The 14,319-nt window shown below is 42.0% G+C and overlaps 2 protein-coding genes across 2 annotated transcripts; both read left to right on the forward strand.

Moving 5' to 3' along the window:
* The first annotated feature begins 3,367 nt into the window (after nucleotides 1-3,367).
* Nucleotides 3,368-5,319, forward strand: LOC137779444 (lymphocyte function-associated antigen 3-like). The gene has a single exon (XM_068567161.1). It carries the CDS (start codon nucleotides 3,561-3,563, stop codon nucleotides 4,500-4,502), a length of 942 nt encoding a protein of 313 aa, XP_068423262.1. The 5' UTR covers nucleotides 3,368-3,560; the 3' UTR covers nucleotides 4,503-5,319.
* A 115-nt stretch (nucleotides 5,320-5,434) lies between these two features.
* Nucleotides 5,435-13,264, forward strand: slc22a15 (solute carrier family 22 member 15). The gene is made up of 13 exons (XM_068567192.1): nucleotides 5,435-5,557; nucleotides 7,059-7,208; nucleotides 7,302-7,434; nucleotides 8,086-8,250; nucleotides 8,613-8,742; nucleotides 9,331-9,391; nucleotides 9,556-9,722; nucleotides 10,246-10,386; nucleotides 10,745-10,830; nucleotides 11,091-11,199; nucleotides 11,565-11,637; nucleotides 11,942-12,100; nucleotides 12,739-13,264. The coding sequence occupies exons 1-13, from the start codon at nucleotides 5,474-5,476 to the stop codon at nucleotides 12,781-12,783; spliced, it is 1,503 nt and encodes a 500-aa protein (XP_068423293.1). The 5' UTR covers nucleotides 5,435-5,473; the 3' UTR covers nucleotides 12,784-13,264.
* Nucleotides 13,265-14,319: the final 1,055 nt, after the last annotated feature.

Genomic DNA, 14,319 nt, shown 5'->3' on the forward strand with positions numbered 1-14,319 from the left:
CGTGCCGCGATCACTTGAGAATTGTGGCAACATTTTCTTGTAACAGAAACTTGTGTTGACGCCCCCAGAATGTTACACCAAGCTGAGAAGGACTTGTTTTTATTGTTTAGTTCCGTATGTATGTACACTCACTCACTCACTCACTCACTCACTCACTCAGTGTGTTTTACCGGTCAGAAGTTGGTTAGTGAGATTTAGCTTCCTTCTCTTTTTCTGTTCCTTTTTTTTAATCCAAATTTACTTTCCACAGTATTTATAATGTTTCCCCATCTTGTAAAACACCCTTCTGTGTGCAACTTCCTGTCTTAGCTGCTTTTTGACCAAACTTCCTTTTTTTTTTCTTTCCTTACAGATTTTAAAAAAAAAGACATGTTTTATTCAGTGTGATCAGTACCCATCGATATGAATACATTCATCAAACTACATTCTTATTGTTAACAGTGAGGGTTTTTCCTGCAGCTTGGTCTGAGTATTATTCTCTGTGTGTTTTGTCGCCCTTCAGCTGCTCAGCACAACGGAGACGTGTCGAGTCTCCCCGACAAGCCGGAAGAAAAAGGTTCATCTTGTATCAAGAAATACAATTACTGTCTTGACAAAAGCCCTCTACTTTTGTACGCAACCCAAACCACCATGAGGATGTACACAACTACTTCCCAACTTGCTGTGTTCAATCATGTTGGATTTTCACGTTGGACAGATCAGATTAAATCCGTCTGGGCTGGTGGGTCGGACGCTGATGGGGCCGTGAGTTTATAATCTGCCTTTTTTTTTTTTTTTGCTCATACAAATAAAATCAATTAAAGGAATCCCTTGGTACTATAAGTATGTTCTGTTTGTAGTCAAACTGTGGCTTGAGTCATTTATGAACGTGTTAACTTGTGCCTTTTCTGTCTCGTGCATCTGTGCTAAAACCACCTCGTCTTGAACGGGAGCAAACGGCCGTACCTTCTTCAAGGTGATGCAGCGAAAATACTTCTGTATTCCTGCAATTTCTCTTCTCCAGCTAAAGAAGGTGGTAAGAAGGAGACAAAGGTCCCCACCAGGCACAAAGTGCCAGAAAACGAAGCCTCGACGCCACAAACATCCAGACTCCCACTCCGCTCTCAGAACTAAAACAGTTTTAACGTACTCTTCTTAAACGTGTTGTTACTGTCCAACTACTTTTAATCTAGTTTGTCTAATAAATGTTAGGATTCTGCGATGAATGTCTCTTGTGCTTAGTCTTGTATGTCTCACCGTCAGTTGCTTGTAAAAATAAAGAGATTTATACTTCCATCTTGTTGTGAATTATTCATTCCAGTAGATGCATTTTGAATATTATGCGCTTTACTTATTCTGAGAGACAAACAGGATTAATCTTGTTTGTCCAAATTAAGGATCTAAAATATGGTGAAACTTAAAAAAAGAAATGTAAGTAACTGGAAATATCCCAAAACCCTACAGATGTTGAATTTATTAATATATTGACATATTAACATATTTATTAACATATTTTCACTATTCTAAGTTTAGACTGTGCAGAGGTTGTTGGTTATTTTGGATCCCATCCGGAAACTTTGTGAACCAATGACGTGGCTCTTGATTTGGACAGCGAAGGAAAGGTGGAATGTTATATGACTTAATGGATTTAGATTTATACATTTTGTCTTATATAATGTATACATATTTTATAATAAGCAAATATTTCAGGATTAGTACGTGGAACTGCTGTATTGGAAGTGTTTTGGGCGAAAGTTCCAGTCCCTAAAGGAACAGTGTGACATTTTTAAATGAGTTTGAATATTGCGAGCAACAACAATACCCGTCCTCTTTCCAAGCGTGTCCAAGAACTACGTAGGCCTTCAGGGTGGGAAAGGTATCTTTAGCACTTTAATACGAGGAGCTACTCCTATCATTAATTGCTTCCTTTTTGTGGCTAAATTATTGCATTTAAAAACACATTCAGAACAGAATTAGTGGTTTATAATTTAGATATCACTAAATATTCTTTCCAGAGCAGTGATGGTAATCTTTACAACAGCAAAGTATCGATAGTATCGATATTTTTTTGTCTTAATATTTCACTGGAAACATCTAAAATGCCAATAAATATATAACATTCCTGCTTAAAGTTTAAACATGATAATGATCAGTATTTAGAGACAGACATCAGATAGCATCAGTCATGCTGTCCTCTTGGCTGCGTTGTCTCACCCAGCAAGACGTTTACAAGAGCGCATTAAGATAAACAGACTTCAGACAGACAGCTTCTGGTTCAGCATGTTTGTTTCAGCGATCCCTTCATAACTGAGGACCAAAGTAGTCCAAACTACTCATGTAATCTTTAGGAGACAGTTGACTTTCAGTGAAAGTCAACTCGCAGCTCAAGAGATGAATGGACTTGCAGCAGTCAGTTGATGTACATACATTTAAACATGATATTCAAATCAACTATTGTGTCCAAACACACATTTTACTTGCGTTGAATTGCATGTGCAGTAATCTGCTATTAAAGGGGGGTACACAGTAAAACATCTAAACATCAGAATAGTTATATTTACTCTAAGATATATATTGTTTATTATGGGTTTGGGCTTACTTTGTATATTTTGTCTCTTTACTATGTCGTTATTTACCTGAATGCATTTATAAAATAAATCTCGAATGACTAATAATCTCGGAAAATAAAGAAATAAATTACTAAATGATAAAAAAAGAAGATATTATATGTATTAGTTGTAATTCTAAGCACAAGTAAAATGAGGAAAGTTTTTTTATTTTTACTTTCGGTTTCTCGAGCTGTAGTGGTGAGTAATGCTCCCCAATCAAATAGTCTTACTGTGGTGTCCGGAAAACTGCCTGTTAGACGTACCGTTATTCGTCACAGATAATACAAATTGTATAATGTTGACTTGAACATTTATTGGTCTTTCTGTTGTTCCTATTAACATCAATCTACTTTATATTTTTTAATTTACATTTATTTTTTTCAAAACGAGTGGCTTGCTGGGGAAAGTTCTGGATGCGTGTTAGCATCCAGAACTGCGTGCTAACACGCATCTACGTTTTATCTACGTTTTAAATAACATAATTAGTGGTATACTTACTAGATTTAAAATAATGTACACGGTAATCCCGTAATAAATAACAGACGTGTCGGGCAATAGCAAGTCACGGCAGTCATCTATGGAATAATTATTTACATATTTTATTGGACTAAAAGTAACAATTCTACAGAGGAAAAATATTCTCTCGAGTAACTTAATATATGAAACACATATAAATCATAATGTATGAGTCGTTTAACATTACTTCCGCTTTTAGAAAATCGAATTTTAATCGTGCACTGACATGGACACCTATTTGAAAAGGAAGCGAGTCCTCGTGTGTGAACGTTCTATCGATGGGCGTTATTTCCGCCCGTTGGGTTTCCAGAAACGCCGAAACGCGGAGAGAAAGAAAGGGCGTCGACACGCCGTCGAAGTGTGTCTACCCCGGAAAAGAAGCCGCCGCCTCCGCTGTTGTTGTTTTTTGGTGTTGTGTAGATCGCTATTCCTCCAGTCGCGAATTGATCCGAGGACATGTCGAAGCTGAGCGAGTTGTGTCTGCTGTTAGCGGCGCTGTGCCGAGCCGTGGCCGCAGATAAGGTGACTAGGGCCTACTTCACGGATGGCGGCGAGCTAACGTTCAACGTGAGTCGCCCTTCTTCTGATCCGATCTCAAACATACTGTGGAAGTTCAAAGGTGACATGATGGCCGAGTGGGTCAAGAACAAGATTCCCGTGGAGGTGTACTCCCCCTTTAGTGGGCGCGCCGACATGGACACGGTGAGCGCACGCCTGGTGGTCAGGAACATGACCAAAGCGGACACGGGCACGTATACGTTGGGGATAGACGACAAGGTGCACGGGGAGAGCTACGATGCGGTGTGGATCCGTAACCTCAGCAAGCCCACGGTGACGTTACGAACATTGACGTGCGTAGTTGGTATGGAAAGTTGCCTCGTGAGCTGTGTGACGGACACCGCCGAGGCGGAGCCCATCGCCTTCGGCTGGAAGTTTGGAGAGAAAGAGTGGAAGGGGTCAGAGAAGGACAGCATAAACATCACCACGCTGAACAATGTCCTCGATGAGACTATCACCTGTCAGATATCTAACCCAGTCAGTAAACAAGTTAGTAAAGCCATTAAGAATCCGCTCTATTATTACAATTCAGTTCTAAAAATTGTGGCGGTAGTGATTGGGCTGCTGTTCGTATGTGTGGCTGCGTGTGTCTTTTTCATGGTTAAATTTAAGAAAGGCTTCTGCAAAGCTCAAAACCCCAACAAACTCAGTCCATCCATCAACACACCTGATCCAACCGCCGTCAAAGTTGAACCAACCGCCGTCAAAGTTGAATTAACCGACGTCAACCATGCTCCAACCCCCAGTGTTCCTCATGGAGACCCTTCAAATACGAGATCCGAGGAAGATGGGCTACTTAGCGAAGATTCACAAGACAACAAAGAAACTGTGACGTCGTGAAGCTCCTTTCTCATAGAAACGGGATACACTACGTCATCGAGAGCCACGAACTTGCAGCAACGTGTCAATTGGACTGCACTTATTGTATAAAAGCGTCAGCTGATTGACATTTAAAGCAGTTGTTTTAGTATGTGTGCTTTTGCGTCCAGCTGCATGCCTTCGTCTGACTGTTACTCGTCTCGGAAGATTTTTTTTTAAGTTTCTTGCCAAAACAATGGACAACATATTTTTTTTCATTTCAAATAGCTATACAGGTTGTTCCTAATGTTGGCTTGGCTGCATGCAGCAAAAATGATGAGTTGTTAAATAACTCGGTAACTGACCATCAGTATCCATTCAGCTTTAGCGACATTTAAGCATATAATTCGTACTATTACGAATTACTATTACAAGACTTCATGATCCCAAAAAAAATGAATATATGTGTATATAAGACGTAAACTAGTTGTTTGTAACAATGCACCTTTGGAATGCTGCCACTGTTTTTAATAACCAATGGAGGAAGAAGATTGAATGTACATTGTGGAGACATATCATATTGCAAATGATTTTATGATAATTCAAAGTGAACTTTTTTTTTAAATAATTGGATTAATGTCGAAGCATTTTATGTTCGCCATTAATCTGGATCCATGCTTTAACATATTTGTATGCACTGTTTTCTGTTAAAAAAAGTTAGGCTTTTACAAATCTTTGTTTTCATTTAGTTAATTGGCTCCTTGTGTGTTAAGATGAGGAGAGATTTTTTTAATGTATTTTAGTTTATATATTGGAATTGTAAAAGGAAAAGGGGCCTTGTTATAAATAAATTATTGACTCCGCCACGCTTTATTTGCCGTTATTAAACACGAGTAACAAAGCGCATGCAGGAACGAAGCCAAGCCGGAAGTGAGCTCGGATCACACTCTGCTTATTCGTCTCTGGCGGGGACGTTAAACCACAGAGCTGCCGCCTTGGCCGCCGTACCGGGGATGGATTTGGAAGAAGCTCTCAAAGTTGTTGGCGAGTTTGGACCCTACCAGAAGCGGGCGGTGGCTGTCCTCGTTCTCACCCAGGTGAATGGATTTCATATGTATTTATATGACAAAACAATAACCGCGGAGTCTGCGTGTGTCGCAGCAATAGCGCGACGTGGCTTTCACCCACTAACGTTGCTCTGGACCAACTAAATCACATTTAGTGGCGGGTCGACATTATAAAGTTGTCGCCACTTATTTATAATTTAGCTTTGTGCGAGGGCAGGAAGTGCAGTCTGCGCGCTAGAAAACTCCACACCAGACTTCCTTGGAAAACAAGGAAAGATTAGCATTTCCTTGTTTGTCGGGAAATATTTCACATGCAGCAGCTCGGAGAAACGACCAGCTACATGATCTGGTGTCCTCTTATAATTCGGCAAATCGTACAAAAGTTGTTTGAACACGATATTGTTGTAACGGACGTTTATTTGTATTGTTTCCACGTGGCGTACTTGTTAAAAATAGCTGCCGCGCTGTGACCCTGTACGCCTTCGTTGACGCGCACTATAAATGTCAAAACTGTTTACATATGTCCTATTGAAAAGAAATGGCTAGTAGGTACGTCACACAGGTGCCGGATTTATAACAAATAACCCACTTATTGTAAACTATATAAAGTAAATCCCCCTTATGGCATGTATGGTATCCCATACCAAATGTGATCGCAAATGTTGACATTTTCCAATGGAGTTTGTCAAAGCTCGCGTCACTGTTAAAGTTGACCCGTCTTCTAGCTAACGCTAGCTCGTTAGCTTGCTCACCAAACTAAATCATACATGTGACACTGAAGACACAATGCGAGTCCGCTGTTGATTTACAATGGGCCAGGTAATGATGCAGTGAAGCCTTTTTCTGCCAACTCCTATGAATGGTTTAAATGTCCTGGATAAGTGATGGATTCTTTACTTTAGTAATAGTAACAATACTTCACAATGAAATATTTCTCTACAAGTAGAAAGTCCTGCATTCAAAACATTACCTAAGTACAAGTATATAAGTAAATTATTATCAGAAAAATCTTCTTAAAACCCTCATTGTACAGTACAATGTTGTAATAACTTACAGCTGCTTTAGTGCTTGTGCTGCATTTTACTGCTTTACATATTCAGGCTGTGCAAATAGTTTGATTCATATGACACTATTTTGGCTTTGAGATGATGCGTTTTATAGCTTTTGAAAGCTTATTTTATCTAGCTCAAGTTTATTTTCTGAGCACATTTATTAAGGAGCACTTCATCAATAACACTCAACTTCAACATAAATGAAAGTGGGGCCTTTCATACACAGGTTATCATCACTGATTCCCTTGGGAACCGGACATTTCATAGACACAACTACAGCTTCGTTGCTGTGTTTATACTGACCTCAGTAAGCTGATGAAGAATATGAAGAATATCTACAAAATATAAGGAATTATATTATCAAGCCGATGAGCCATGTGTGCGACCGCGCTCACAGCTGCTGCAGTGGCGACGGCAATGTTGCTTCTTGTAGACTCGTCGTCCCCCAGGTTGGTACCTTAGTGGTCTGTGTGTTTCAGGTGTACATGGCCTGTCAGTCTATGCTGATCGTTCTGGTTGGATCGACGCCCGAGTACCACATCGAGCAGCGGGACGGGGTCCCTTCCAGCCAGCAAGAGCTCCACCGACACGTCACGTTTAAAGAGGACATTGACTCCATCGTGACGGAGGTGAGGGGAGCTAGAGTCCATATGCGTCCATCATCACCTTTACCCAGCCAGAGCCGCTGACTCTCGGCATGTGTGCTTTTTTGCGTTCCCCAGTGGTTTCTCATCAAGCAGGAGGCCTATAAGGTCAGTCTAGCCGGATCGCTGTTTTTCGCCGGGCTTCTGATCGGGAACGTCGTGTTCGGGCCGCTCTCCGACCGGATCGGCAGGAGGCCCGTTTACCTGACAGGTGAGGACGATCTCAGAGTGTTTGTCCAGTTGTCGATTTAACATTTTGAAGTCCGATCCAGAATTGAAAAGTAGGGAGAAGATGTCGAGTCCTATTTTAAGTTAAGACTGATTTTAAATCAGAAGTTTCAGAAAAAAGAATTGTGCAGCGAAAAATTGGGAAATACACTTTTCAATTTCACAGCTGTTAAAAACAAATCAATATTATTTTTTTGTCACAACCACTTAGATAATATACAACTTTATTAAGCATATAAACATAAACAAGTCATCATATTTTTTTAATACTGGTTTTAGATGCACTTATGTGAGTTATCGGGGGAAAGAAAGTTGCATTGATGCATGCTAATCATGGCATTATACATTTGTGGATGGAGAACATGTTGGGACACATCCCACTAAGTTGTTTCTCTGGTGTGTTTTGTGGCGTTACCCCCTGTTTCTGTCTTATGACTGCATATGCTTTTTTTTTTATAACTCTACTGCACTCATAATAACACAAACTGACGGATGCCTTCTTGTGCCCATGTGGGCAATTTGAAGGCCCTCTTGAATGTTTCAGGCGCGTTCACGCTGCATGCAGACAATAAATAATGCATCCACAAAGATCCAAATCTCCTCTTCCTCCTCTTCCCCCTCCTCTTCGTCCCAGGTCTGTTTTTTGAGGTCGTCTTCGGCTACGTGACCGCCTTCGCGCCCAGCTATGAGGTCTTCGCCGCGTCTCGTCTCCTCGTGGGGCTGATGAACGGCGGCATCGGCCTCGTCTGCTTCGTCCTCACACAGGAGTACGTGGGCAAGTCCTACTGGGCCATGACCGGTACGCGAACGCCAAAACAATCCCATCATGCATCACTCTACATGATGTCTTTTTTTTTTTTTTTGTGGTTATTTTTCAGGTAAAATACTGAATGTTGGCTCGGTGTCCTCGCTTCACTCTAACTTGGTGATTTGCTGCTTTTCTTCTTTGATATAATTTATCATTTTAAATTGAATACAGAGGTTAGACATACAATATAAGATGTAGTTGATTTAGGCGAAAAACAGTTGTGTAGGCTTGAACTTATCATGTTTCTTTTCCAGGAACCAAACCTTCCATTACAATGAGGTCACTAGACACTAAACTACCCTGCTGCTCCTCAGCTGTTTAATTTAGTTGTTCAATTGTATTTCCTCCTTCAGGGACGTTGACGAGCATTAGCTTTGCAGTCGGCATAGCGCTGTTTGGAGCTCTGGGCTACTTCATCCGGCCGTGGAGGAGCCTGGCCGTGGTGGCTAACTCGTCCGGGGTCCTGTTCTTCCTGATGTCTGTGTGAGTACAAACCTTCAGAGAGATGAGTCTCCTCCAGCATCCACCCCAAAACCCAAACTATTAGAAGCATTTCCTCTCAGGAGAAGGTCCTAAAACGCACCAACGGATTGGATAAATGTCGTGTAATGTTTGATCGCCACCAGTTTCAAGGGAATACAGGAATTTAAAGAATCTAAACGAAGAAAACTAAAGCTGAATACTTTAAATGTATTATTATTATTTTGCATCTTTTAGCCTTTTTTTTAAAAATTACAAATAACCAGAGGTGTGGACTCAAGTCGCATGACTTGGACTTGCGTCCCAAATTTCATGACTTTAGACTTCAGAAACAAAAATAATTGATACCTTCCTCACTAGCCCAAAGAAACAACGACTGTCCGGGTCTTTTACGGCTTTTAACTCACCAGCAAATCACCACTTAATTCACTTGATCAGGACGATCTCACGTTACATTAATAACCACGAGTTGGAAAAACTGATACCAAACAAAATGGAATATGTAAACATGATAAAGGCCGCGCTTTTTTCAAATGCAATATCCAGATAAAACAAATTTGTGCCAATACAATAATCTCTCCTTTCCTCCAGAACTCTTCCAGAGTCTCCTCGCTGGCTGTATTCTCAGGGTCAGACGGAGCGAGCTGAAGAGGTGAAATATATTTATACAGTCCCAATGTCTGGGTTAGTAAAGTGTGGACCGTGGAGTCCCTTGTTCCTTGATTTCAATGGAAAACATCATGAGCTCTACAGGTGAAAGATTGGCAAAAAGATCTGCGAAACATGGAGTCGTGACCGTCCGTCTCGTCTCTCTAGGTTCTGTGCTACATCGCGGCGAGGAACGGCGAACCCGTCAAACACCTGGCGCTGAAACGCGTCGGCGCTGCCAAAGACCGTAACCGTGGCAGGAGGGGGGCGGGCGTCCTGCAGCTGGTGATCCATCCGGTCCTCCGTCTGAGGACGATGGTGCTCATGTATGTCTGGTGAGTGTCGCGCCCGCGGAAGAAGAACAGAAAACGTGCACGATGCCGCCGCCCCGAAGCGGTAAAGACTTGGAGCTGCTGGTTCAGATCCTGCCACTGACTCTGACGCTTCCTTACTTGGATGCATTACCGTGGCGTTTTGGTTACACACAGCCTTTCACAGCATTTTCAGTACTACAGCTGCGTTTCTAGAAAATACTTTTACTCTGTCATCATGGAAAACATTTGTTTTGTGATAAATTGTCTCCCACACTTGTTGCACTTTCCATCCTCCAGCCACTAGAGGAGAAGATCAAGTTAGTCTGGTTATATTAAATAGTTCCCGCGCTTGAAAGAGCAGAAGTGTTTTCTGTTGCGCAGCTGACAGTAAACAAGCTCAAGAGACGCTGCAGGGCGCGCGTCTGCAAACACAACACAAGAGAAATGTCAAGGCGCGGCTGAGTATGCTGAAGATGGAATATCAGGATATTAGAAAAGAAAAGCAGCTTCTCCTTTTTAATGTTTGTGTTTGTGTGTGTTGCAGGTACGCATGCAGTCTGGTGTACTACGGTCTGACTCTGGGAGCCGCCGAGACGTCTGGTAGCCGCTATGTCAATGTAGCCATGTACGGCCTGGTGGAGCTGCCCGCCTACCCGCTCTGCATGTACTTCATCAACAAACACTGGTGAGACAAACACACACACAACCAGACACACCCTTTAGCTCACTGACCCTGTGTAACACCTTTTTTCTTTACAGCTCAACCTTCCATCTTGCTGCCTGGAGACGTTGACTCATGAAAAGTCATTCGAGGTCTTGTGACAGGGGTTAATGTTTGCAATATCAGAAGCCGTGTGTGAAAAATGAAAAAGTACTTCCTGCTTCATTGAACCAGTATTAGGCGTCATGTCCGTTCATTATTTACTCTCTGGAGTTCTTCTACTAAAACTGCTGATTAGTACAGCTTTTCGGCGTTAAAAGCTTGAGGTGCACAATGTCGAGAGGCGTCCCGGTGAGTCGTTGTGATGCGTCTCGTCTTTCAGGGCCGGGAGGAGGAAAAGCATGGCCAGTTTCCTGTGTCTGGCTGGATCCGCTTGCTTCTGCTCCATGTTCATGCCCGAAAACGCAGGTGAGCAAAAGACTTCAAAGAACTGCCCTTCTCTTGAGTGGCGGGAATTAATTCAATATTAGATTTATAGATGGCTTTGAACAAGATTGGAAGGATTTTGATTGCTTTTTTTTCAGCAGCTGTAGGTTTTTTGGTTATTGCTCAGACCACCTGGAAGATGGCGTCTCGAATCCACTCATCCGTTAGGACAAGCAACCATGATGTCATTAGCTCACAAGGAAGTTTTTCTAATGTTATGGCTGATTATTTTGTGTTGGCAGGGACTTTGCTGAGCGTTACGTCGTTTGCGCTTCTGGGAAAACTGATGGTCAGTGCAGCGTTCAACATCGCCTACGTCTACACCTCTGAGCTCTACCCGACAGTGATCAGGTGAAGGAACAATACACACCGCATGTCGACGTGTTCACCGACGTCACACTGCCTGAATCTAGGGAAGCCCATTTTTGGCACAAGAAAAAAGTCATAATGACAGAAAACAAAAAAAAAGTATGAACAAAGTCATACTTTTTTTTGACATGACTTTTTTTGTTATACATTTTTTTAGTCACTTTTTTTGTCAAGACTTTTTTTGTCACTTTTTTTTGTACTTTTTTTTTGTCACTTTTTTCATACTTTTTTTTTTGTCACTTTTTTTTCATACTTTTTTTTTTTACTTGACTTTTTTGTGTCATAACGATGACTTGCAATGGGCTTCTATATAAAGGTTTTTTATGATTTCTTTTTGTGTGTCTTAGAAATGCCGGTTTGGGAGTTTGTTCCATGTCGTGCAGAGTTGGAGGAATCCTCGCACCGTTTGTTCCTTCCATGGTAAGGACAGTTTTATTCATGCAGTTGTACTTCCTTATTCGCTTTAGGCTTCAATCACAACTAAAAAGAGTTTTTTTGACATCGCTGACATCAACAGGCTCAGCAATTTAACCACAGAACATCTGTTAGCGCAGCAGACAGATTTGTGACTTGTTCCAGACAACAACATAGATTTAAGCTAATTTCATTGTGTCATTAGTGTGGGCTGCACACTCAGTGGGCCAACTAAGATGTTGATCGGGAATCTCTCAGATCCTCTTAATTAATAGTATCGTAAAAAAGTGTGTGTGTGTGTTTGTTGCAGCGGGCTCTCCACACCTCGATGCCTTTCACCGTGTTCTGTCTGAGCGGTCTGTCTGCAGGCTGCCTGGGCCTCCTGCTGCCCGAAACCCTCAACGGACCTGCAGCAGAGACTCTGGAGGAGCTCAGCAGCTCGGGCCAGAACCGAGTGTTAGAGAGCAAGGTGACGCAGCTCTATGCTAAGAGATAGACACACATGTCTATAACACAAATCTGTCCTGAGAGAGAGACACATGTCTATCACACAACTCTGTACTGAGAGACACACATGTCTATAACACAACTCTGTACTGAGAGAGACACACATGTCTATAACACAACTCTGTACTGAGAGAGACACATGTCTATCACACAACTCTGTACTAAGAGAGACACATGTCTATAACACAACTCTGTACTAAGAGACACACATGTCTATAACACAACTCTGTACTAAGAGACACACATGTCTATAACATGACTCTGTACTGAGAGACACACATGTCTATAACACAACTCTGTACTGAGAGAGACACACATGTCTATAACACAACTCTGTACTGAGAGAGACACACATGTCTATCACACAACTCTGTACTAAGAGACACACATGTCTATAACATAACTCTGTACTGAGAAAGAGACACACATGTCTATAACACAACTCTGTACTAAGAGACACACATGTCTATAACACAACTCTGTACTGAGAGAGAGACACATGTCTATAACATAACTCTGTCCTGAGAGAGAGCATCAGGTATTGATTGCATCACTCTCCCTCCTCCCTCATGTCCTACTTGTCTTTCTGTGCTGCCTCAGGCTTCTCTGTATGAAGACGACAAATGGAAATCCAACCACAAATGAAGGCGTCTTTGCGCGACTGGACTGCACACAGATCGTCCTCACCTCCTCTCCGTATGAAACCGGTGCCTCAAGAAAACGGCGACCAGTCCCTTTTTTTGTATAATTAACTTGAAGGACTAGTCGCCATGTTTACGACTGTGTCCGATGACATTTAAAAAAAAAAAAAAAGGGGGGTGAGGGAAGCGGATGCTGACCAACGCTTTTTCTTCAGGAAGAGCGCATCAATCCGCCGACTTAGCAGTTCAGTTCCTCTTGTATGGGCGTTCACAATGGTCGACCCTCTGCCCTTTTTAGTTAATTTCCTGATAATCGTCATGGTCTTTGTGCCTTATTTGGAGGTCGTAAGAGAGAGAGAGAGAGACGTGACTTACATTCCATTCCAGATACGCCGGGAAGGCGATGGAAAAATCAAACTTGCTGCTAGCGAAAGTGTGATGAAGTTATCTGACATGTCACACTCTATGCGCGCTTACCTCAAACATGGTAAGTCAAAAAAATACAGTAGGGTTTTTTAAAATGTATTTTTAGGTCCACACTGGTTTTCAGGGGGGATTTAGCCCCGTGATGCTGAACCGCCACATCCTCCTCTTGTGTCTCTCTGGCAGTGAACCGCGACCTCGTCGCATGGTTCAGTGTAAGCCGGGGGGGGGGGGGGGTTGTAGTCGAGACCACCTGTAAACCGGGTCGCCGTGTGTCTGTGTCGAGAGCAAAACGCTGAGTGTTTTGAAGACCAGAACCAGACCGGTGCGAGTCCCACTCTGCGTGACCTTATTTGTACGTCAGTGCTGTTTGATGATGTGCTGTCATGTTTCTAATTGGGCCTTGCACACGTGTGTATTCTGTAAATCTCACAGGCACTTTGTGCTTAAGCTTGCTATATATGAGCTTCACATGAACAATTTGTATTACCTCGACACTAGTGGGCCACTTGTCTCTACTGTCTCGTGTTCAAGGGACAAAAAACACAAGCGGTGAAATAGTGGCTGTAGCAGAAATCTTGTGACGGACCAACAGGAAACTGAAGAATCAACGACTCGATGTTTTAGTCTGAAGGTTCATTACAGATGAATGTGAACAAGCAACCGGCAAAGAATGTTAAATATAACACCCAGCAATCAGCTATTTCATTGATTAGTTCAAGCTTTAATCATCATTTTGAGTTGTAATCATGCAGCACTTTCTGTTCGGCGCACACAATCATTTAAAGGTGAAAGTTTACCAACAGTGTGTTCGACACATGGTTACGGTATAGTTTGAATAAACTATATAACGTGTGTGGGCGTGATCAGCTGACGCACTCATTCGTTATAGTACCAACGCGTGTGAAATGGAGGAGACTTTAGACAAACAACTTAAATAGTATTGGTCAGTAAACCAATAAAACCACAACTCTGGAATAAAAACGTACATCATTTTTGTGTATGTGCATTAGAACGTTTCGTCACTGCCCTCTGTGCCTTTTCTTATGTAGCCTTGAAATGTTTAAAAAGAAAACTAATCATGTAAGATATTAGAGAGATGTAAATAGAGGTATAA

This window comes from Clinocottus analis, unplaced genomic scaffold (genome assembly GCF_023055335.1).
Source record: "Clinocottus analis isolate CAN_PGR_092001 unplaced genomic scaffold, fCliAna1.0.p SCAF_8, whole genome shotgun sequence".
NCBI lineage: Eukaryota > Metazoa > Chordata > Actinopteri > Perciformes > Cottidae > Clinocottus > Clinocottus analis.

Excerpts from the sequence above, each read along its gene's own strand:
- LOC137779444 (XM_068567161.1), top strand. The coding sequence starts at position 3,561 with ATGTCGAAGCTGAGCGAGTTGTGTCTGCTGTTAGCGGCGCTGTGCCGA.
- slc22a15 (XM_068567192.1), top strand. The coding sequence starts at position 5,474 with ATGGATTTGGAAGAAGCTCTCAAAGTTGTTGGCGAGTTTGGACCCTAC. Across the intron at positions 8,743-9,330 it reads CTGTTCTTCCTGATGTCTGT|AACTCTTCCAGAGTCTCCTC; the intron begins GTGAGTACAAAC and ends CCTTTCCTCCAG. Across the intron at positions 11,638-11,941 it reads CACCGTTTGTTCCTTCCATG|CGGGCTCTCCACACCTCGAT; the intron begins GTAAGGACAGTT and ends TGTTTGTTGCAG.